General features: G+C 45.0%; 1 protein-coding gene across 24 annotated transcripts in view; it reads left to right on the plus strand.

Annotated features, from left to right (window-relative positions):
• CADPS (calcium dependent secretion activator) overlaps positions 1-25,714 on the plus strand; it is a 2,044,505-nt gene that overhangs the window by 408,256 nt on the left and 1,610,535 nt on the right. For all 24 annotated transcript variants that reach the window (XM_069643727.1, XM_069643719.1, XM_069643721.1 and 21 more), the window contains exon 2: positions 1,635-1,748. In XM_069643727.1, the coding sequence (XP_069499828.1) occupies positions 1,635-1,748 (114 nt within the window). The remainder of the gene's footprint in view (positions 1-1,634; positions 1,749-25,714) is intronic.

A 25,714-nucleotide genomic window follows, 5' to 3' on the forward strand; every position in this document is an offset into this window, starting at 1 on the left:
TCCATTGGTTTTGGGGCCTTTGCACCCCACAAGACCTATGTAATCTGTTCAGCAAAGGGTGGGGAAGGCAAGGAATTATGGATTGCAGTAAGATCCCATTTTTCATGAATGTGTGAAGCTAGGGAAGTCTAGGGCTCAGTAGTAATAAGCTTCACTTACACTAGTTGTATATCTCCCAGCATGCTCAGCACCTCTGCCAGAAGGAAAACACCCTTAGACTGCTGCAAAAGAGGAAGGAAATGCCCTCTCTGCTAATTATCTTGTTTGAAATCGAGGGATAAAAGACTCATGCCAAGGCCGTGAAGGTAGGGGGATCCAGAAAGAAACAATGTGCTTTCCACAGCAACCCTTGACAACAGAAAAGAGGCTTTGCAGAGAAATTAAGGCACTTGCCTCTGGCTAAGCACCAGAGATCCAGTACACCCAGATAAGCACATGGATACAGTTTGCCTTGTTGTCCCACTGAGATTTCAAACTGAAAGTAAAGAGCATTCTGTTCCATTAGGCTCAATGTAGAAGAGCCCCCAACAACCACCAGTAAAGATCTGCCTTGCAACAATGACCAGCAGACACAACGACAGTTCAAATCAAATGAACAAACCATTGAGCTAGCAGGGAACCTTCCACACGAACCCAGAGCTTACCATGCAACATAATGCACCTGATCCATCAAATCTCACTTCACACTACGAAATCAGTGATTTAACCAGTAGAACCAAGTCATGTTGGGGGCACTGCTGCTATTCACTAAGCCAATTGTGAATATTGAATCACCCTATTCAAACCCACACAAAGCATATGAAAAAAGCAGTTTGATGCTGTCCACAAGAAAGACTAAAGTTGTGGAATTAGTGAACTAGTTGTTATTGCCTGCCACCCTGGTTACACCAACCACCGGTCCTTATTTTGCGCCCTTCCATTACTTTGAGCTCACAAAATATTTCTTAAATACATCTATTTTATATTTTATCCCTTTTTTAATAAACTGATTTTTATTATCTTAAACTGCACTTTAGTTTACAGTCATCCAGCCTCACTAGTTTGACATCCATTCTGCCTTTGTTTTTCTCTTGCAGTTCTGCTGTGTTTTAATGATCATAGTCTGTTAGTAAAGAGTGCTACTTTATAATGATTTGTTTAGCAATTCATTGTACTTCGCAACTACTGAGCAACATCTTCGAAGTGGTAGCATTTACCCGTGCTCTCAGCAAATGCTAGCTCAGCCAGAGATAAACTATGTACTTTTGTCTGAGTAAACCTTTTGAATGTTATGCCCATGAGCTGGGTTGTGGTGCAACATAGCCTAGCGCACCTAATCTGTTTAGGACAGATTTTTTTTTGTTACAATTTTTTTACATAGAGTACATGATGATGTTGCAAAGTCTTAGAAATGCTATAGATTGTTCTTGCATTCGAATTTGTTTTAGAGCCTGTGACTATTTGGTCACCTTACTCTGCCCTGATTCTACCACTGTGATGCCATTAAACCATGCTTAACATGTATAGACACTTTTCAGACACATCTATGTTGGTGCAAATGGATGGGTTATATTAATGCAAGAAGTGTTTGGTCAAGATATTGTTGTGTATGAAGCAGGCTAAATATTCTTCTTTTTCTTATATCCATTTTACAGATAAGTAAACAACAACTTCAAACGGTCAAAGATCGATTCCAAGCCTTCATCAACGGAGAGACACAGATTGTAGCAGATGAAGCATTCATGAATGCTGTCCAGAGTTACTGCGAGGTAAGAATTTGCTGTGCTGGATTCATGGCATTGCCGGCAGGTATATGTGTATCTCCACAATCAGCACACTGCTCTGGATAAGCCTAGAGCTCTTTGGGAAATAGAAGAGAAGTTAAGCAGAGATGTTCTGGTGAACGTGGTTTGGTATTGAGATCTTTCAAAAGACAAGGCAGTTCTAATGGCTGCTCAGGTGGTTCGAAATGGTTTTCCAGAATATTGGTTGTTGTATTAAGAAACTCCCTCCATCACTATGGCTCTGACATATGCTGTAGAGTGGATGTTGTAGGATAATAGTGTAAGGTGTGTTATAGTTACCATGACTGCAGGTATTGCGGAACAGATTTTGCAGTCTAAATCAACCTCTGTATGAACTTGGAATTGAGACCATTTGCTCGTACGGAATAAGGTTGATCTCTAGTTTAGGGTAAATGAGATCATTTGAATTGAATTATGATATCATAGATATTGCATAAAAAAAGGTATACATTTTGTTGTTCAGGGTATTGTGAAAGGACAGTTAATACAATCAAAACTAGAGCTTCACAAGGGGACCAATCAGGAAATGACTAACATTAGTAGCTCGTATTTGAAAATTGGCTTGTTTAAGTACAGGTATTTAAGTCATCAAAGAATTATGCCGTCAGTAAAAGATTACTCCTATTTTGTTAAAAGCTATCACTTCCATTCGAGGAGTCAGTGATTGATGTCCAGTCATCAAGAAGGGCAAATAGCTTAAGGCATTTTCGTTAAGAGTTTTCTGGTTGTACCGTTCAGTGTTGGAGAGTTAGCTCCCATCTACCTATTAATACACGTAAGGTAGATAACAAATGCCTATACAGTGCAACAGTGTAATTTTTAAATCCAATTGAATTCATTAGGTGATGTAATTTAACTGCCTCAAGAAAATTTAGAAGTAAACATAGGCGAGAGGAGGACAGTGTGGTGTTTCTTACAAGGTGAGGACAAGTAGTCATCCGGTTTGATCTGTTGTTTGCAAAACAGTAGGTGAGATTCAAGTCTATATAAGGACAAATGAGAGACAGCACATACAACTATTATCATATGATATTGTTAAGAGTGTGGAAAGCAACTGTCTAGTAAAGAAAAAGCCACACTACTGAACGGGCAAATTCATCAGTATTCTGGTGATTATATTATACGGTATGCACTAAAATGTTGATTCACTTCGTGTTTCATGTTATCTGCGCCTCATTTAAACTATGTTTCTATGATAATTTGCAATCATCATTATTTCAAATTTCTTTCTTAGAGGATGAGAATGGCATTGGGCAGATAGCTACTATTTGAACGAAAAGATTTTTCTGTTAAAGTTTGATATTTCAATCTCCTTGGAGCAACCCATATTTCTAAATTAACAATTCTTTTTCAAGACCTCTCAATTGAATTCAAAACTTTGTATCATTTTGAAAGTCAAATGTTTTTTAGCTGTCCAATAATCTGAAAAAAACATAATTCATGAATAATTTGGATGCATTTGTGACTAAATAAAATTCACATTATTATAATTACTTAATATTAGTCCTCCAGTGTGCACTGACACTACTAAGCAATTATTTAATACTCTTTAAGATGAACTAGGGTAAGTGTTAGAGGATGCTACTATATGAACTATTCAGTGTATTCACAACTTAATTGTATATATGTCAGAAATTCAAATATAAATATAATTGTTCTTTTATAACACGCTTAATGCCAGCAAGTGGTTTCTAAGCACGGGTTCAGGCTTTGAACCTGTGTTGCGCTGCATTGTCTTGCCTCCAAGACAAACACATTGCCTCTGTGCTATCCTTCCTCACAAAATATGGTAAACAATGGGGCATATACAAACACAGTAAAGTCTCACATGTTAAACACAACAATCAGTGAGCAAACATTTTGCAATTCTAAATCTGTCAAAAATCAATATCAGAAATAAAATCCATTGTATATTCAGAATTACAAACAGCATGTTGCTATGTTATAAACTTCAAGCACCTGGAGAAAAAGGTGTCACTACAAAATATATATAAATGTGAGCATAACTATAAAGTAGATTCAAAGGAAAAATTCTGAAGGCCAGTGCTGCATGTTTGTCTGTCACACAGGATGGACTAAAACATGTCATATTCCATAGAGAAGTTGATCTCAATCATAGCATTCAAAAACACCCCAGTGTTACCTAAACATTTACATATTGAAGTTTTGGAACAATGTTATCGTGGGGAAATCTATTGACTCTTCATGCCTTTTTTAAAAATATATTAGTAGCACAGATAGTAAGCACTGTTTGCAGTTTAATTCATTTTTTGTATGAAGGTAAATAAAACCTAACCAGCTGACCCCATTCATGATTCATAAAGTTAGATTTGAAAAATAAAAAGAGATATAATTAAAGTATAGGGGTGGTTCCAGTGATTCTGATGACAAATTAGATTGGCCCATAATGGGATTGACTAATCATATACAAACTGCATTGTTTCTATGAATGACATTCAACTAAAATTCATTTTCTGACATTCATTGAATGACTCTGTTATATATGGTATTAATGCACACAGATTTCTTAGTTAAGTAGGCAGTTTATAGAAAGTAAAAGCAAACTCTGCCCATATTAAGTCTAAGAGATGTTACTTAGAGTTTCTGAACCTGAATACTCTCTGAATGACACAATTTAAAGATTCTATAATCAGATCTTTGATGAGATTTTATTTTCCCAGTACCCAAAATTCATAATTTGTCTGGGATGGGGCGAAATTATTAATTTTGGGTAATGAACAAATACTATTTTCCTTCTTTACCAAACCATTTCTACCTAATTGATCAGCAAAGGCCTATGGACCTCTATATTGCATCTTCATTGGGTTTAAAACATCATATTGATGAGAGTGATCGAATGAAATTGAAATCCTTGTGTCTTTTCAGCTGTGATACTTTATTGAGAGATCACCACCATCACAATATTTTTTACTGGGTGGGCTAAAATAAATGTGTTCATACATTATGTTCTTTGTTAGCCATGCACTTTATTATTTTTGGTAAAAAATCTTTTGTTAAGAAGAGATTAAATTTCAATCTCATAAAACTCATTCTTCTGCTTAAAGATTAAGTCAGTCTTTTCAAGGTTCAGAGAGCATAATAAACTTGCAGAAAATACAAGGCCCAGGTGTTTAAAGAGACACATGATCATGCAACTAGCATTCTAAATCAACCATCTCCTGCAGGGAAATCAGGTCTCATTTTTGACCAGTTACATATGTAGGTACTCCCTTAGGTAAAGCAAGAAAATGCCTCCAAACAAAGGTCTCTACTTTGGCCCAATCCAAGGTTACATTTTTAGACTATGCACCATAAAGAAGGCACAGAATGGTTTTGGCTTTATAATATTGTAGGAGAGGCAATATTGAAAATCAGCCATAATTTAAGTTGACTTTTTTCATCTGAGCCTCAAACACCACCAGAGTCAAAACATAACCCAGATATTTAAATCTATCAACAAGTTCTTATTTGGTACCTTTCAGATACCAATTGAAACCCCTAATTCAGATATTGTTGGACTTAAAGATAATGTGCTCATTTATCCAGGTTGATCTCTAGATCTAAGACATTTAAGAAATCACATACATTTTGTGATTGCTGAAACCCAGTAGGAGTCCAGTCCACGACAACTAAATCATCCATGTAAGTCAGTGTCAGGATCTTCACTCCAATCAGACAGGACTTCTTGTTCCTCACCTGATTCTTCCTGACTTGATGAGGTTCCCCTTCTTTGTCCTTTCTTCTCCTTTAATGAAGCCTTCTTCTTCTTGAAGAGATAAGGTCTGTCTCGAAGGGAAGCCACTATGTCTGCTGAGGATAACCGGCAGACTAGTGGTCCCTTCTCTTAGACAGCCAATTAGGGAAAAAGCCTGTGTGGCAGAAAAACCCCTTGAGGATCTTGGCGAGGTGTAACTCCAAACTGGAGGTTCAGGTAAGTGGGATCTTGGCGAGGTGTAGTTCCAAAAAGGAGGTCAAGGTAAGTGAGATGAACCAGATATCAGTCGGCCGGAGTAGAGGCAAGTTGCAGGCACAGGTAAAAAGAAAAGCCCTGCCAAGGGATACTGAGAAAGGAGAGTCCAAATATGGGGTAGGAAGGCAAGACCTAAAGAAACACTGGAGGTCAAGAAGATAGAGAGCCCAATGATAGCACCAGCGTAGGGAACGTAATCCTAAAGAGGTATCAAGAGAAACCCTGGAAAGAGAAACCAGCAGGGAAAGCAGGAGAGGACCGTAGCTCAGGCAGAGGCACTTGGCACACCAGTGAGCCCTGGGAGGGAGAGCGCTGAGTGGGAGAACAACAGCAGGAACCAGAGCGTTCCAGCGGGGCGAAGACAGCAAAGAGGTAAAATAGGCAGGAACAATGGAATAGGAGCGTGGGGGCACCGAAACAGCATATGACCCATAGGGGAGTCCAAATGGGTTGCAACACACATAGGAGAATGAATGAGTCCTCCTTATAGAACATGGCAGTGGCAATGTTGGAAACCACTAGACTGCTACTGCACGTTACGCAGAGAACGTAATGTGTAGTTTAATGGCGGAACCTCCACTTCTCCCAAATGCGCCACGGTCTTCCGCACGTGACAGTCAGATGCTGAATGAGACAATGACCCAATTTTGGAGGGAAAGAATTTCATTGATACAAGACCATACAAATATGGGAAATATCTTTGTTATAAAGAAAGGGTGCCAAGACAGATCCTTTGTACAGACAAGATTGAGTTCTTATCTCATATGAAAAATTAACATCACTATCTAATTCATTCTTGTATACAGATGTAAATGATGCAATGGGCAGCCCAAATTATACATCTTGGAACACGATTTAGAGTGATATCAAAGGGCATAGATAAATCTACAAATACTAGATAATTTGGGTGCTTCAGCAAATGTGCTTGTTTCTGGAACAGATGTACAAGGAAGCTGTTTAACAAGGCTTTTCTGAACCTTCACTGAATATTATCCAATGCATGTGACCAAATTGCCAATTTTTCCAAGTCATTCAAGACTAGAGCTGAAACAATCTCACTAGATGCTTCCAGAAGGGAGAAAGGTCTATAGTTGATTGATCTATCTGCCTTCTTACATAGAGGAAATATAGGAGATAATCTCTCAGAAATGGGAGTAGAACGAGTTATCAAGATATTATTGAACCGTCTAAATAAGATTGCAGCCCACGGTAGGTTACCTTTAAAGGAAACATTTCAAAAGACCATTCAGGCATGGGACTCGGTATGAATTAGCCCAATGGATCAAATTAACAATATCCTCAAGATCAAAGTGAGTGTACCAGGAATTGCTATTCAGATTAGTCTTAAACATTTTATTCTGGTTTGGGAGGTCGTAAACCGCTTCAAACTGGAATTTCCAAGTCACTTCAGAAATAGATTGGTTTCGTGAAGTAATTTGAAATGAGCTCATGTTGTTATGCCAGTTCCAAAAGAAACAAGCTTTTGAGGGAATTGGGTCCTCTGATGTATTCCATATCAATGACAGTAATCACCACAGCTGTGCTGCTTTGGAAAATCTTTCGGTGTCTGCGTCCTGCGTCGATGACGTTGATACGCTGTCCTCGAGGGCCTCTGTCGAGCCGACGTCGCCGGATGTTATAAGTGGGACGCACGATGCCCGTAGCCTCAGTTCCGTTATTTCTGCAAACATGTTCGCTTCTCGGCGTGCCTGGGTTCTACTGAAACCTGTTCTTTCGGTTCTTCGAACTTGTTTCTTATGATGTCTTTGGCTTCTTCCACCCTGCGGTCCGGTTTTAAGAAGTGTCGGGTGTGCGGGTCCAAGATGTCGCTGACAGACACGCACAACACTTGCCTCTGGTGCCTCGGGGAGGACCACGATACGGATGACTGTGTCGACTGTCAATCGCCCACATCGAAGGCCTTGCGGGAGCGTAAAAAGAAGCTGTCGGTCGGTAAGGTGGCCAAGCCCTGGAAAGTGGCGTTCCACTGGTCTTTCGACGGATGATTCGAGGGGCGACTCTCTGCATCGTCGTCGTGAGTCGGGGGGGTTCTCGGTCTGGGAGTAGGTCCCGCCATTCCTCTGCCTCTTCGAGGCACTCCAGGAAGTGCCATCACAGGTCGCCTTCCCCGTCCTCGTCCGAGGACTCCGCCCGCCGGCGGCTTGCTTGTCCCAACAACCATTCCACTCCTGAGGAATGGGATTCCTTTCGAAAGGAGATGTTGGCGGTTTTCCAATCGCAGGATTCTGGTCCATCCGCGCTGTTGAAAGACTCCTGTCTAGAACTGTGACCGTTCTAGAGATGCTGCTCATACGCCTTTGGGCTCGAGCGGTCGTCGAGACCACCGGGCACCTTCTAGGTCCCGGTCGGACAAGGATGGTCGCTCTAGACATGCCGTTTCCAGGACCCGGTCCCCGACGCCCTCGAGACCGCGAGAACCTGTGAAGTCTTCGAAGAAGACATTGATGCCTGCGGCGCCAAGGTCGTCGATGGACTCTCTCGAGTCTCCGCCTCCGAGGAAGTCATAGACGCCATCGGCGGCCAGGCTGCTGTCGAAGCTGTCGGCGCCGCGCTCGACGTCGACGCCGATTCCATCAACGCCCTCGACGCCTTTCGAGGTGGCTTTGTCGGAGGTTCCCCGTGGCACAGTGGAACCCCCCAGAAAGGCTGTGGCCAAGGCTAAACATGTCTTTATTCCTTTTTCTGTACTCTCCTTCCGGCCTCTGGATTATATTTCTGAGGTGGATGAGGGGTCTGAGTAAGGTGAGGTTCCTGCAGAGGTTCCTGATGACCTCCTTTCTGGTCATAGCCAACTTGAGGACCTGCATCAGTCATTGCATGACGCCAGTGGTCTAGACACCTCTCCGGAGGTGGAGTTTGGTAGGCCTGAGCCTGGCACGCATGCCGAGTCCTCATACCGGCCCCTGCTGTCGAGGGTCACGGATTACCTGGGGTGGTCTGCCCCCCCTGGGGATTTTCAGCAGGATGACCAGACTGATATCCTCGACCAAGGTCCACCAACTGACCCAGTGCTGCCTTTCCATATGGCCTTGCAGAGAAGGGTGGCTGCGGCTTGGACTCCTCTGGAGAGTCTCCCGGCAGTGAGCAAGTCCTTGCCAAAGAAATATCACCCAGCCAGTGGCGATCCCTGCTACTTGACCACGCACCCTACTCCGGAAAGTTTGGTGGTGCAGGCCCGCAAAGCAGGCGTCGTACCCTACCATCCCTCCTGATAGGGATGACAAACGTTTTGACGGCTGGGTGAAGAAGGTGTTTTCTTATGGGGGTATGGCGCTTCAGGCTGCCAACTCCGTTTGTGCCTTGTCTCGTTTCACGCACACTCTGTGGAACTGTATCTCCTTAGCGGCTGATCATATTCCAGAAGGGGAGGAATGGGATGGTTTTCTTGCTATCGTGCAGGATGGCAAGGATGCCATGTGTGAATCTGTTCAGTCGGGTCTGGACATGGTTGATTGCGTCAGCCAGTCCATGGTGGCGAGCACCGTAATACGCAGGTTTGCGTGGTTGCGGAAGTCGGGGTTTGCTCCTGATGTGCAAGCCCGGCTCCTAAACATGCCCTTTGATGGTGAACATCTTTTTGGCAGCAAGGCTGACGAGAGTGTTGAGAGGTTGCAGACCTCCAAAGCTGCAGCGAAGTCGAGCGCTGCAGTTCACCAACCTCCGCCTTTTTGTCCTAGGGGACAGCAATGGAGGGGAGGTTGCTTTCGATATTACTAATCCTTTATTAAATCGAGAGGAGCTGCAAGTCAAAGGGGCCACCGTAGGAGTGCCAGAGGTGGAAAACAGGGTACTCGAGGTGCCAAGGCTGCTCGGGCAGTTGCCTCTTTGCCCTCAGGCACTGCCGCAGCCACTTCAGCTCAGTCATGAGGCCAGGTTCCATGGTTCGCCGGTTGGGGGAAGACTGGCGCAGCATCTTGTAGAATGGCGTGCCATTACTTCAGATGTGTGGGTTCTGGAGATCATAGCCCACGGCTACTGTCTTCCTTTCTGGCAGAGGCCTCGCGACAATCCACCAGGGAATCTCTCTCTGAAGAGTCCGGATCCGCTCCTTGCGCAGGAAATTCAATCCCTGCTGGAGAAAGGCACCATAGAACTGGTGCCTGTAGCGGAGAGGAACAAGGGATGGTATTCTCCTTATTTTTTGATTTCGAATAAAGATGGGGGTATGAGACCCATCATGGACTTGTGCGGTTTGAATAAGCTCCTCAGGAAGGACAAGTTCAAGATGGTTACTCTTTCGCAAGTCCTCCAGGCCCTTCAACCTCAGGACTGGTTGGTGTCTCTAGACCTCAAGGACGCTTATTTTCATGTGCCGATCCATCCCAAGCACAAGAAGTACCTAAGGTTTGCGATTGGCGACTCGCACTTTCAGTTTTGGGTCCTGCCGTTCGGATTTACTTCCGCCCCAAAGGTCTTCACCAAGCTCATGGTGGTGGTGGCAGCGTATCTCAGGAAAGGGGTGCTTCACGTCTACCCCTACTTGGATGATTGGTTGATCAGGGCGCACTCTCCAGAGCAAGTCCTGGATCATCTGTCCGTCACCTGCCACTCCCTTCACAAGCTGGGCTTCTCCCTCAACTTAAAGAAGTCCCACTTGACGCCAACACAGCGGCTCCAGTACATCGGAGCAGTGCTCGACACATCCCTGGGGCAGTGTCTCCCTCCCCAGGTGAGGGCTCATCACATTCAGCAGATGGTGCACAAATTTCAACATGCCCAGACTCTCCGGGCGTTCGTGTTCTTGAGGTTGCTCGGCCTCATGGCATCCTGCATTCTTATGGTGCCAGAGGACAGGTTGCGGATAAGATCTCTGCAATGGTCACAGTCCTCTGGCAGGATGTCGGACCCAGTTCAGGTGCTGCCCTTGGTCGCCCAGGACCTTCTGTGGTGGGCCGTCAAAGGCAATCTGATGAAGGGAGCTCTGTTTTGGCTACCCTGGCCGGAGGTGACAATCGTGATGGACGCATCCCTCACGGGATGGGGAGCTCATGCCAACGAGTTTACAGCCAGCAGTCGTTGGTCTCCGTCGGAGTTCAGACTCCATATCAATCTGTTGGAGCTGGGAGCCATCAGGCTTGCCCTGAAGGCTTTTCTGCCGACTGTGCGAGGGAAGAATGTCCTGATTCTGATGGACAACATAGTGGCCATGTACTACCTCAACAAAAGGGGGGGCAGGGTCACTTCCTCTGTGCAGGGAGGTGATGCACCTCTGGTTCTGGGCCATCTAGTGGGAAATTTCGATCTCGGCAGTTCATCTGGGCGGAGACAAAAACGAACGAGACGGCGGACGATCTGAGCCGGCAGAGCGCGATCTCTCACGAGTGGGAGCTGGCTCAGGAGATTCTCCTGGAGATCTTCGCCCTTTGGGGAACCCCTCAGGTGGACCTCTTCGCCTCCAGTGTCAACCGGAAGTGTGAAAGGTTCTGCTTGCGGGAATTTCCTCCAAGAGGAGCCTTAGGAGATGCGTTCATAGTGGAGTGGTCCTTCCCACTGCTGTACGCGTTTCCTCCAGTCCCCGTCATCCCGCAAGTGCTGCGGAGGTTACGGAGGTTCGGTTCCCGGATGATCCTCATTGCTCCGGCATTGGCCCGGAGGACGTGGTACCCGGACCTTCTCGACTTGTCCATCTGCCCTCCCAGTCGTCTTCCCTACCAAGACAATCTGCTCTCACGGGAGGGGGTCAGGTTCTCCATCCAGAGGTCATATCCCTCAACCTTCACGCTTGGCTTCTGAAAGGTTGAGGTATAAGGATTGGGACCTCCCTGAAGACGTGATGGAGGTGTTGCTTTCGGCCAGATGGCCGGCAACAAAGTCCATGTACCGTTGCCGTTGGAGTTCTGCGACTGGTGCAGGGTTAAGGATGTGGATCCTTTTTCATGTGACATTCCTGTGGTTCTGTCTTTTTTGCTTTTGTTGGCCCACAAGGGCCTGCAAGTGGGTACCATTAAAGGTTAACTAGCGGCGCTCTCTATATTTAAGAGCTCGTCTGAGGAGTGTTCTTATTTCAAAATTCCATTAATTTCTCAGTTTCTCAAAGGACTTACTAATGTGTTTCTGCGGTCACCTTTCCAGGTGCCTTGTTGGGATTTGAACCTTGTTCTGAAATTCCTTATGGGTGCTCCGTTTGAGCCTTTACATTCTTGTCCTTTGAGGTTGTTAACCCTTAAAACTGTGTTTTTAGTTGCGATCACTTCCGCTCGCAGAGTGAGTGAGTTGCAGGCACTCTCAATTAAGCCACCCTTCACTGTGTTTCATAAGGACAGGGTTGTCCTTAGAGTTCGTCCTTCCTTTCTTACGAAGGTGGTGTCGGAATTTCATTTAAGCCAGAAGGTTGTTCTTATGGCATTTTATCCTCCTCCACATCCTGGTAAAGAAGAGGAGAGGATCTATAGGTTGGATCCTAGGAGAGCTTTAGGTTTCTACATTTCTCGCATGTCCCGGGTCAGAGTGGACGATCAGCTCTTTATTGGTTATGCTGGAAGGCATTTGGGACAAGCTGTTACTAAGCATACTTTGTCTAGATGGATTTTCTTGGCAATTTCTGAATGTTAACGCTTGGCGGTTAAGGACCCTCCGGTTGGCTTACGGGCCCATTCTACTAGGGGTATGGGTGCCTCTACTGCCCTGCAGAGGGGTGTTCCTATTCGTAACATCTGTGAAGCAGCCACTTGGGCTTCGGTCCACACTTTTGTACAACACTACTCCCTAGATTCTATCCATGGGCGGGATCTGGCCTTTGGCAAGGTGGTCCTTTACTCTGCAATTTGATTGGGCATTCTAAATTTCTATATTCTAAATTCTTTTTCCCTCCTCCATACGTTGGTACTGCTTTGGGAGTCTGTCATTGATATGGAATACGTTGGAGGACCCAATCCCCTCGAAGAACAAGTTACTCTCTTACCTGGTAACGTTCTTTCAATGGGATGGTCTGACGACGTATTCCATATTGTTCCCTCCCTACCAACCCCGCTACAGAATTTTTTATGCGATTACAGCTTATGTTTCCGCAAGGCTTTCTGTGGTCATACTGGCAGAAGATTGGTGCCACACGTTCTGGGAAAAAACTACAACTGAGGCTAAGGGCGTCGTGCGTCCTACTTATAACATCCAGTGATGTCGGCTCGACGGAGGCCCTCGAGGACAGCGTATCGATGTCATTGATGCAGGACACAGATGCCGAAAGATTTTACGAAGCAGCAACGCTGTGGTGATTACTGTCATTGATATGGAATATGTCGTCGGACCATCCCATCGAAAGAACGTTACCTGGTAAAAGAGTAACTTGTTCTTCTTAGGCACAAGGGCTGTGAGACTACATTCAGCCTCACACTGAAGCAAGATTGATTTATGTGATGTATGCCTGTTTTTACGGATTGTTTCAACTTCCCTTTCAGATGTCCTTAAGATTGTTGCTATTTAGTAAGTATTGAATATTACGTCTCAATTCTTTCTTTGGACATGACAGTGCTATGCTGATGACACACAGCTTTCCTTCAAACTTCCCTCTATTATCTCCTCTTCCTCCTCTATCATCCCTGATTGTCTGTCCGCCATTCAGGCATGGTAAGCAGGTAACGATCTCTGTCTTCATGCCAGTAAGATGGAGAACCTTCTCATTGGGACACCTGTGCCCTCCCTGTACCCTCTGGCCAGCCTCTCTGGGCCCTCTACCACCACCATCCTGTGAGGCCAAAAACCTTGGGGTCATCTTCGACTCTGCTCTCTCCTTTACCCCTCACATCATGGGCCTCAACAAGAAGGCCCACTTCCAGAGGCATTCTTCCTTTCCTCACCTTCCCCCAGAAGGTCAATTGTCTCCAGAGCTCTGGTCCTCTCTAAACTGGATTACTGCAATAGCCTCTTTCTCAATCTCCCACTCTCCTTCCTACCCCCCTCCTCCCTTCCAGGTAATCCATAATAGAGCTGCAAAACATATCCTTGGCATCAAGCCCAGGGATTGTGTCTCTCCAGCCCTAAAATCTCTCCACTTGCACCCAGAGGCTGCAAGGATCAAATTCAAGACCCTTTGCATCATCCACAAGGCTTTCTGGGACCTGGCACTAAGCTATCTCAAACTTTACATCCCTAAACACTCCCCTGCTAGAGCCCTCTGCTCCTCTAACTCTACCTCCTTTATTGTTGAACGCTCCTCCAAGCAGAGAGTGTGGGGAAGATCTCGCTCCTCAGCTGGTACCTCCCTATGGAACAGCCTCCCTGACCCTCTCAGACTTGAGCCGGACCTCCTTACGTTTTGGAAACTGCTCAAAATTCTGCTTTTCTTTTTGTCTTTCCTTCTTCCCCTTTCCTGCTAATTACCCCACTACCGCTGAGACAGGTGTCCTGCTCCTCATGAATGAACCTCACAGGTTGTCAGGCCCTCCTACCTGGTCGATACCAGGACCTCCTCCACTGCACTTCCCCTGCGGGCCCCTGCTTGGCAGCTCTGCATCCCACATTTGGGAGTCGCTCACGCTAGCACTCAGTCCTTGGTTCGCCTTGGAACTCCCCCCTACACCTCCCCACAAGCAATTGTCCACTCCTTGCCCCCCTCCCCAACACCAATCTCTATCTCCTGCATTTCTCTTCACTGCACTTGCAAGTCCTAATGCCACAAGGCCTAGTAGGACCACGTGTGTATATTTACTGTTTTGGCAATTTTTTTCTATCCCCTGTTCCTTTCCAATTTAGCCTTGTGGTGCTTTGAAAATCAATTATGTTTCATAAGCGCCTAACAAAGGTTCAATAAATAAATAAATAGTTAAAACAGTGAGGCCTAGATGACACAGTATGAGAACATAGAAGACGGGTGTAGAGGAGGAGCCAAGTAGCCCCACCTCAACCGTTCCACCCCTATTGCCTGTATGTTGGAAGCCAGAGTATGTAACATACTCAGAGCAGTTGAAGTGGCAAAGGCCAAAGGGAATCCTAGAGGCAAATTTCCCATTGAGGAAACCATACCATCATATGAGGAAATATGATGGTTGTTTAAATAAGATTCCTGAAGAAGCGGAGCAAATGGATGGTAAAGATGAATGGTGACATCACACAGAGCTAAACCGACGTACCTAGAAGAGATGCAGAGCCCAGAGAATGCAGATATTCTATAAGGCATCGAGAAAGTATCAAGGATAAGTGACATCTTTGGATCAAGGTGAAGAAGCTATGCCACAGAACAGAGGAAGATATCCAGATATATTGCAGGTTTACAGATGCAAAAGAAACGCAAGCAGACGAAGTAATCTTGAGGCTAGCTTTATATGAATAGATTGCAGCAAGCGCCAATATATATATATATATATATATATATATATATATATATATATATATATATATACACACATATGGACAAGTAATATAGCAGTGCTGGACTTTAGCAAAAAGACAGAGAAAGCCTAATTTCCAGAGTGTCGCAGTTAAAATGCAAATTAAATTACAAAGTGAATCTCAGCAGACAAGCCTGGATGAGCCAAAGAAGCAAAGGTCTTATCAAACTGGAGTAAACTGACATTGGATACAAATAGTGTGAAAGAACAGAACTCCTGTTCAGAAGGCAAGAACAAAACAAGGAAGAAATCAGAAGTATATTAAAAAATAGTATTAAAATGCACTATAAGCTCAATTCCATGGTCTCTAGTCACATGGAAGGATGAAGTTGGACGAACGAGATGGTCACACCTACGCACGAAGGCAGAGAAAGCTTTCACTCCCTGAATTTCTCAGAGCTAAGAACACTCTCAAGGCTGAGCTTCAAAGCCAAATCGATAGTAGACCCCTGAGGTGATCATAGATTGATATGCTAATTGGTGGGAAGCAATGGTCAAAGCGAAACTCACCAGCACCTAGATGGCCAGCCTGCATGCTGCTAGACGTAGATGGAAAAGTAGTGATGGAGGTTAAAGTGCCAACCAATTGTAGAGGACTGTGTAATTAAGGGTCCGATATTTGTGTAAGCCAATGGGACATTGTGTATTTAGTGACGTTCATAGTGGTCATTTTTAGGGGAGGGCTTATTTGCTCAACCTGATGTTAAGTAACCAATCGCATGTTTGCACTTTTTTAGACTAGTATGGATCGTATACTTAGATGTTCACCCCGAGCCAATCACCCATACTCATACATTTTTGTAGTTTGCCACATAGGATGACGTTAGTAAATGCATAGGTTAACGTCATTGATGATGAGTTTTGTGTATAAGATCTCTGTCTTTTCTAGAATGCATTGAGTAACGGTATTGAGCGAATTTGTTGATGTTCATTATGCTCCCTGTTTTTTGTTTTTTTAAGTGTTTATTTATAACTCAACACACAGGAGGATATACATTCACAGTACTTATAGCAGCTCAAGACATATAAGGCACAAAACCCTCCTCCGCCTCCCCTTTAAGTCCCTCTGTGAGCACTTTTCCTGGGCCTAGTTGGCCTGGTCCAATAGTGGCGATGGATCGTCCATAGAATGAAGGGCTCTCGCAATCAGGCGTGGCTTAAATGTCAGGGCCGGAAAGTTCTGGTCATAGTCCAGCACCGGAGCCCAAATGTCCATGAATCGGTGGAGCAGTCCTGCTGTAGCTGCCGTGACCTTCTCTGCGATCAGGATGTCCCAGAGTTTGATCCAGCAGAGGGTCATCAGGGGACCATCCGTGGATTTCCAAGTGCGGGCCACCGTGATTTTGACTGCCAGCAAGAACTGGGACACCAGGGCTGCTCTCCTCCCCGATCTCGGGTACACGTCTGGTAGCGGGATCCCCAGGAGGACTTGCTCAGGCGTGAGTGGAATGGCCACCTGGGTGACGTCTTTATAGTGGCTTTAACTGTTGCACCTAAGACAGCCGTAGAGGGGCGGCCGTTGAATCGAGCCACTCTTTTGTCTCTGTTCAATAAGGTCCCCTCTCTTAGGATACTCAACAGCGGTGACTTTGATTTTGTGGAGCCTTTGAGACCTTTGAACACTATGACCACCAAAGTTCACTGTAGCTTGCCAGAAACTGCAGCTCTAATCAGATTACATTCAGTATCCTTGGGATATTTGGGATATGTTTTAGACATACAGCCAAAAACGGACGCGCCGGAAGAAGGTTGTACCAAATGCAACTGTCTAAAGCCCCAAACAATAGACACTAAAGTTGAACCGAAGACAACTGCTAAATGTAATGACAAGCAAGGCTGGGAATGGTTAAAGAACATGATTGCCACTAAAAGCCGTTTAGATTGAACTTGGTCAGTGGTGAGCTGGTACACTAGGGGGTTTAGTCATTGGCTGACAGGTGGCAGTGCCCAGGAAGTGCTGTTCTCTCATGAAATGTTTGTGTTACAGGAGACCTGGGTCACATTCAAGGTAGAATTTGATGGGTACGTGACTTTCCAAGCAGAGGCCACTAAGGGGGAAAGTGGTCGACCCAAGGGCGGCCTGTTAATAGGTGTAAAGTCGGCATATGGCCCTCGGCTTGTAAACGACCTCAAACCTGTAGCAATGTGCTAGCTGTGGCAGTGACTATAAAGGAGAAAGAAGGAAAACACCAAGACTTGTTAATTATTGATATCTATGATCCTCCGGGTACATCGAAGACAGTCTATTCTCGAGCAATTGGACTCCATTTTAGTGAATTGGGTCGCTGATCATGAAAGCAACCCGATCATATTATGTGGTGATCTGAACGCGAGATGTGTGGACTTAGAAGGTTGTGGTGATCATGATAATGTATCTGATTATAGTCAAATGCCACTAGCTACATCTAACATCAAAGGCAAAGTATGGGTCGATTAATTAAATGAATGGAGGTGTATAATCTTGAATGGTCGCTCAAGTGGTGACACACCCGGCCAATATACCTGGAACATGGGTTCAAAGAGGGCAGTCCTGGATTACATGATGGTCTCCGAAGGTGTCTTGGGAAATGTCATGGTCATCCGCTTTGTACCCAACACTTATAGCGACCACGCCCCAGTCATTTTGATTCTGAATGGGGGAAAGGGGAAAGGCCTAGGGAATGTTTGTAGTGATGTAATTGTAACAAATCAAGGGAAGCGGATCCGCTGGTCCCAGATTAATATTGAAAGAATGAGGACCCTGATCTTTCCTGAGGGTAGTTGTTTGCAGAGTGTATTAAGCGGGAAATCCCCTGAGGAGATAGAGGTATGGATACAATCCCTCACACTATCCCTGTTTAAGCACAGTCAGGTTCCCAAAATCAAATGGAAAGTCGCTGAAAGGGGTAAGTTTGATGCTAAGATTCGAGATCGTAAAAGGCTTATGAGGCAAGAAGATCGAACCTGTAGACTCTCATCTATTAATACCGGGAGCCTGCAGGAGAGGCTGACTTCCGATTAAGTACATAAAGCGACAGTACCACACATCGCTCTATCATTATCACAAGTTCCAAAAATGTGAAAAATGGGAGGGCTTTATTCAGACCCTTTTGAGCAGAAATTCCCTTAGAATCTGGCAACTATTAGGTGAGGCAGGAGGGGACCAGGGACTAAGATTAGTTAATTCTATTGGTGAGGAACAGTGGGTAGTATATATTAAGCATAAGTTTTTTAATGCAAATATACCCGCCTCAATATGGTATTAAATACATCTCCCTGGCCCTTGCCCTTAAGCCATAAAGTGATAAAGCAGATTATCATAGCACGTAAACCCTCTAAAGCCCCTGGACCAAATGGCTTAGCAAATGTGGTACTAAAAAGTGACCCGGATAACTGGGCTCACGTACTTCTAACACTCTTTACACGTATTTGTAGGGCGACTGTAATCCTGTCTTCATGGAGTAGATCGGTGCTTATTCCAGTGCATAAAAAGGGAGATCGAGGTAATGCTGGTAACTACTGACTTCTCTCCATGCTTGACGTAACTAGTACAATATTTATGACACTTGTCCTCAAAGACCTTATAGTTTGGGTCACTAGATACGACATCTTGAATTATGCACAGACAGGGTTCAGACCTGGCTCTGGGACAGCCCATAATATCAGGGTCTTGGACCTTCTGATCAACAACACCCAGAGTAATAAAAACGCTACCCTGTACATACTTTTTGTTGATTTTTGCAGTGCATTTGACCAGGTCAAGTGGGAGACCCTGTGGGACAAGTTAAAGAACTTGAAGTGCCCCGGCTGGATTCTGCAAGTATTGGTGAGTCTACATAGTAATAACAGCGCCAGGGTCAGACTTAACAACGAGGGAGAGGCCACTGATCCTATCTGTATCAACATGGGAGTAAAACAGGGCTGTATTGGTGCACCTATGTGCTATAACTTATACATAGCTGATCTGTTACCCCGGATGGCCGCCAAAGCAAATTGCCCACCAAAATTGGGAGTTACCCCTATTGTAGGGATGCTTTATGTGGACAATCTAATTTTGTTTGATTGTACGTTGACAGGGCTAAAGAGCATGTTAGAAGAGCTGTCTCTCTACTCAGCGGAGCTGGGACTCACCATTAATCTTAGGAAAACCAAGATCTTGGTAATAGCCAAAAGCGGCCCTCGTTGGTCAGGAGTTGAGACAATCATATCCATACTTAGGTTTGGACTTTGATACTCAACCCAATTATAATTTGATTATCTCACAACAAAAGAGGCGGGCAAAACTCTTCACATTACAGGCCTGTAAATTTGCCAAAAGTACAGCAGGGTTTAGTATTGCGGGGATTATTAAACTATATCAACAGTGTTTCGTCCCCGCTATCTTGTATGGCTTGGAGGCATTAGCTATACAGGATATGAATTGGCTTAATATACTTGAGGGCCAGTACTGGCGAGCAGTTTTTGGCTTGGGACCGGCCTGTCCTGTCCAGGACATTAGGCTAGAACTGGGTTTAACATCCCTAAAAGGTATGGCACTGCGAGCCTGAGGTGTTTTCTACTTGAAAGCAATCTCCTCCCCTCCTTGTAAATTGTTAAGCCTGTCCAGTATTAATTTTGATACTGAAAGATCACCTCAAGGAAACAGTTATAAACAACTAAATGAATCCCTCTTTGCTGATATAGACTGGTCCCAAGACAAGAAGCGGCTTATGCCATTTATTCACCATTTATTCACCAGAAAAATATCTTTCATACAAAAAATGAATAGATGGGACTGGACTCAGAATTATATACATCTGTCAACTTTGAAGGGGTACGAAGCTGTAACTCATGTAATCCACAAATACAGAAAGCCTCAACACTACTTGCTACTGTGCCCAGACCCTGAGGTACGCCAGTTTATGTTAAGGCTGCGGACGAATCAGCTACAGGTCCTAGCGGTCATTGGGCCACGGTTGGGTATTCTACCTAAGGACAGGAGCTGTCGTATCTGTGAAAAGGGAGAACATTTAGAAACGTCTAGGCACGTTTTGACCTCTTGCCCCCGTTTGGGCTCATTGTACATGAGCATGTTGGGAAAACTAGTTAACAATTATGAGACTATTAAGGGAGAGTCCTTTTGGGATTATTGTTTAAACTCTGTCTCAATTAGGACTCAACTGGCTTTATATAGGGTTTGGTTTGAAGTCAAAAGCTTACTACCCACTCTGCCAGCTTTAGCGGACACGTGTGGGGATTCTAAGCAATCCCAGGTACCAGTTATTATGCTCGATGCCTGAAACTGAGGCTGGATTATTTGGTTGATACCTGGTTCCTAATTGTCTGTGATCATCTGTGCAAGGCATTTAGTTTTGCAGAGGAACATGATGTCATATACGGAGTGGGCCACACACTTTACCTATTGCATCCCTGTATCCAATTCCTGCATTGCATTGTAGCATTAGCCTTATCTTTGTATTGTATCGTATCCTGGTACTGTATTGTATCTGTTTATACACATAACTCGATTTAATTTTATATAACTTTTAACTTTTATATAATTTTTATTCATTTGTAATTAAGGTGTAATACGTTTGTATTAAGTTTTTACGTATTTGCATTTTGTGTGAAGTTTAAATTTGAACTAAATCACAATAAATTAAATAATAATAATATAGTGGCTAGGCAATGAGTCCATAAATCCTTTACTCTGGGGCAGGACCACCACATATGAAAGTATGATCCTGGGAGGCCACAGAGATGCCAGCAGTGAGGGCCCAGGGCCCGTTGGAAGTGATGGAGGAGGAGGGGGGGGTAATACCACCGCAGGAGCAGGTTATGGGCGCACTCTCAGTTGGTGATGTAGCGGGATGCTGTGCGTGTTCTGGACCAAATGTCCACCCACGTGTGGTCTTCTATGGCGTGCCCAAGGTCCACCTCCCATTGAGACATATAGGAGTGCCTGGAACGAAAGGGGTCCTCTTGTAGCAGCTTATAGAGAGTTGAGATCGCTCACTGTTAGCTCTAGTGAAGTAAGGGGTCTTGTGGCCGCTGCCCGGGTCTGGGGGTGGGAGCACCAGTGCCTGAGTTGGGCATAGGAGTATCTATCCATCTCCGCTAGTTGGAATGCCGCTTTCAAAGGTTAGGGGGGAGTCCCCGTCGAAGAGTTGCCCCAGTCTTTCAAGGCCTCCCGCGACCCAATTGTTAAAGTTCCTTGGATCGGGTCCAGGGGAGAACGCTGGGTTGAGGAAGATTGGAGATAGTGCACTCAGGTCCCAGGGACAACACGATTTCTGCGGGCCCACTCCCAAGCCTTTATTGACTGTTTCATGGCCGTCAGGACTCCTGGCCAGCTCCGGCATAGGGCGGTGGGGAGAAACGGAAGGAAGCGGAGGGGGAGAGGGAGGCAGGATTGCTCAATGTCCACCCATTTTGGCCACCCTGTGGCAAGCCCCCATGCCTGGAGGTGGGCCAGCTGCACTGCATTTTGGTATTTTCGGAGGTCGGGCACCCCCAATCCACCCAGTCTCGTGCTGGCCATCATCGATCTTCGCGGGATGCGTGCTTTCTTCCCCTTCCAGATGAAGGCGGCCATCTTTCTTTGAAGCCACTGTGGGGGGGGCGGAATTAGGGCTGGGAGGGAGGTGCAGGCGTAGAGGAAGCCGGGGAGAAGGTTCATTTTACCAGCGGGCCAAGTCCTTCTCCAATTCTTCGAGGAGCGGCGGAAAGTTAGCCTGATAGACTTTCGTTGGGAGTGAGGGAATCTGGACCCCCCAGGTATGGGATCGAGTGAGTGCTCCATTGGAACGGGCCTCGTTCCTCTAGGGTCTCTCATTCGGCTGGGGTCAGGCCCACTCCGAGCGCCGCTGACTTTTGAAAATTAATGGCGAACCCTGATACCCTCACGAAGTCGTGGTTTTCAGTCAGGGCCGCCCTGAAAAGAGTTTTCAATGTTCGTGATGGTCAACAGGACGTCATCCGCATAGAGGGCCACTTTATGTTGCACGGAGCGGACCCTCGGGCCACAGATCCGGGGGCTTTTGCGAATCCGTAGGGCCAGCAGCTCCATGGCCAGAGCAAAGAGCAGTGGGGAGAGAGAGCATCCCTGCCTCGTCCCGCATGTGAGGTGGATTGGATCCGATAGGCGGCCGTTGACCCTCAGCCTAGTCTTGGGGGCTTAGTAGTTCGCGAAGACCATTTTCCCGAAGGTCGGACCAAAGCTAAAGGCCTCCAGAGTGAGGCGTAGGTAAGACCAGTCCACCTTATCGAAGGCCTTGGTTGCATCCAGCGCCAGTAGGGCCAATTGCTGGGAGTCCCGGTTGGCGATCTCTATCAGGTTCAGTGCTCTGCGAATGTTATCTTTCATCGACCTGTGACTTATAAACCCAGTCTCGTCTGGGTCTATGATGCTCGGAAGGATAGGTGCAAGACGATTGGCCAGGATCTTTGAATATATATTTGCATCCAGATTCAGCAGTGAGATGGGTCTATACAAACTGATTTCTTGGGGGTCCTTTCGAGGCTTAAGGATGAGGACTATGACAGATTCCTGCATCGTTCGAGTGACCATTCCAGAGGCCGCGAATGAGTTGAAGAGTCGAGCCAGGGGGTCCACCAGTTGGGGCTGGATGAGTTCATAGAAGCAGGTGGAAAAACCGTCCGGACCTGGGACTCTAGATTTCAGGCTTTTGATGGCAGCCTCCACTTCCTCGGTTCAAGCTCTTCACTGGCCGCCGTGGTCAGATGTGGGAGTGCCGCCTCATGGATGTTCGCACGCTGCTCGGCCGGATCCCTCGGGGCTGCCGTCATTACCTCTGAGCGGTGGGCAGCCGCCAGGCGTAATTTCTCGTGGTCCGCGTAGTGGATTGCCCCCCACGGGTTGCGGAGGCTCAGGATGGAATTCCTGCTCTTCTCCCTGGCCAGCATATTAGCCAGCAATTTGTTGGCCTTATTGGTATGAACATAATACTATTGCTTGGTTCTAGTTAATAGGTTTGTAGTAGACTCAGCGTAATGCACTTCGAGCTTCTTCCTTGCCATTTGCAGAACTCTGTAAGATTTTGGGGCCTAGCCCTTTCTTTTGTGAATAGCTTCAGCTTCACGGACCTCGGCTTCCGGGGCAGCCCGGGTCACCTGCCTTCTTTTATGGAATGCGGCGCCCTGGGCGATCAGTTCCCCTCTGAGCACTGCCTTCATGGCATCCCAGGTGTTCGCCAGGGAAGTATCCCCATCCCGGTTTTCTGCAAAGAAGTTTTTTATTGCCTTGGTATGCTCCCTGTTTTAAATAATTGAAATTAAAACAGTCTTCCTTTTGCCAACTACCTGAGTCATCTTGATTATTGATGTATGAATAAAAATCTGCATCCCCGTCCATCTCCAGGGTAATTGCTACTCATCTTAAAGGGCTGGGTTATCCAGTTCACGGGTGTCACTGTACAGATGACCCATCATCTCATGACAGTATTCTACATACAGAGTCAGGTCTGTAAAGGTTACTTGCACTGCTGCATAGACGTAGGCTACTTTATAACGTTACCGTAGATTTCACTGAATACCATTTTAGTTAATGAGATTTCACTGAATCTATTTCACTGAACATGGTAGGTAAAGTTGTATATGTATAGTGCATAATCGGTGGGGTGTGTGTTAAGGGTAGGGAGGGATTAGGGGGCATCTAGGGGGTTTCCCTCCACATAAAAAAAATTAAAATAGTAGAAAAAGTAAAAAGATCATTTCGTTAATTTGGCCAAATCTCCATTAGGTAAAATATGTTTGACCAAATCACATACATCCACTTTATAATGCTCTAATGTGATCATAAGAGCATGTTAAAAGGGCCATTGTGCCTTACCAGATCTGTTGGCTGACTGGTTGAAATGCCCTATTATGTTCTGAATGGTTTAAATGCATTTAGTTGTGTACAACATAGTGCCATATGGCCATTGTTTGCCAATGTTTATCAGAAACGCAATACACATATGACCCAAGGTAGCTAGGATTTCGGACTTAAATGTCAACTAAGGAAAGCTTGAATATTGAAAATCCTGATGCACCTGCCATTTGGAAAACAGAACATTGATCCTTACTTTTAAAGATTCAGAGGCCACAATTATTATAAATTGGGGTTATTTTGGATGCAATTTGTTTCCATGAGAGAAAAATATGAAGAGAATAAAATAGCACAAAAGAGGTTACTTCTAACTCAACATGGTTCATGGTTTTGATCTTCACTTGTTCAGGAACAAAACATGTGCATGAAACAATAAACTTTAAATAAATTATTACATTTTGTAATGTAACTGCAACCATTGCAGAATGAGCACCTATGATTTACAGATACAATACACATGTTCCAATGCAAGCTGGTATGAAATCTCATCGCAGCTGCTTCAATAACCATCAGACTGGTGTCGGTCTTCCAGGGAAATTTAATACACATCTGTCCCTTTAAAGGTTCTGAATGTATACAGGGTGTCAAATTTGTATCTGAGAGAAGGGCGAGGAAAGACGCCATCCAATGGATCTGCTTTAGCGGAAAATTAAGTGTGGGGCAGAAGTTATAAAAAGTTAAGTATCAGGCAGAATGTATAATGAAGCAACAAACACGTTCAGCAGCATTTACAGTTTAAAGGTCAGGACACGCAGTGTGAATGATATATGTGTGTTATAAAAAAACTAGGGTATTTAGTATATCACAATTAAATGTGTCAAAAGGTACTATTAAATAGAGTAAGCACTTTTACATGTAGGGTCTGATTGCGTGTTTTTTGGTCATGGTGAAACATGCAGTATTTCCCATCGTTTACTGCCCTACCAAATGTCACTTGGAAACCCTTGGAAACTGCCTGCTTGATTGAAGAGGAAATGTCGACCACAGAAAATCGTTACTGCATGCGATATTACCTGTGCGGTAATACTGCACGTCCCCAATGGCGTCCTATGAGATTTCAAAATGAGGAATAACTGGAGGGTCCACATGAATCAGACTCACGCAGACCCTTCCCATTGCAGAATGACATCGTGTAGAGACTCAAGGAATTATAACTTCAAAGAAAACAAATGTGTTGTATTTTGAAGGTCAGACTACTAGTATAGTCTCAAGAAAACTCTGAGGATTCAACATTCTGGGAAATAACAGGCGCTCTTATACAATTCATTCCTACATTTTGAAGTGTGTGGTGCTTGATTTTAAGTTTACTTCATTTTTAAACTTTTTGGATTAGATGAATGACATGCCTGCACAGATGCAGTTGTCCTAATCAAAGTAGAACAAAACATGCCTTGGTTTTTGACAGAGGGTAAAATTGTCGCTTAGATGGCTTTCGTTTTATTAACATTTAAACCAACACCATCAGCTACAAATTAACAAAGCCCGGATCTAGTCCTGAACATTTGCTACATGCTGATTGTTGGCTTGTAGTACATTTTCCGAAGTCTGACTCTCAGAAAATCTGAAACTCCTGTAGCATTTCTACTTTCAGAAGGCATAGTAAGTAGGCTCGTGCAGTATGATTCCAGCTTAATCCGTGCAGATAGATGCCTAACAATTGCTAAACATCTGCAGGATACATTCACCAAGTTAAATGAGCTGCTTCCCTTATATTAAGCTCTGTGTATGCATGTCATGTACACAGCGTCCCCAGTCTTCAGCCTCTGAC

This window comes from Ambystoma mexicanum, chromosome 2p (genome assembly GCF_040938575.1).
Source record: "Ambystoma mexicanum isolate Mex_15411 chromosome 2p, UKY_AmexF1_1, whole genome shotgun sequence".
Lineage (NCBI taxonomy): Eukaryota > Metazoa > Chordata > Amphibia > Caudata > Ambystomatidae > Ambystoma > Ambystoma mexicanum.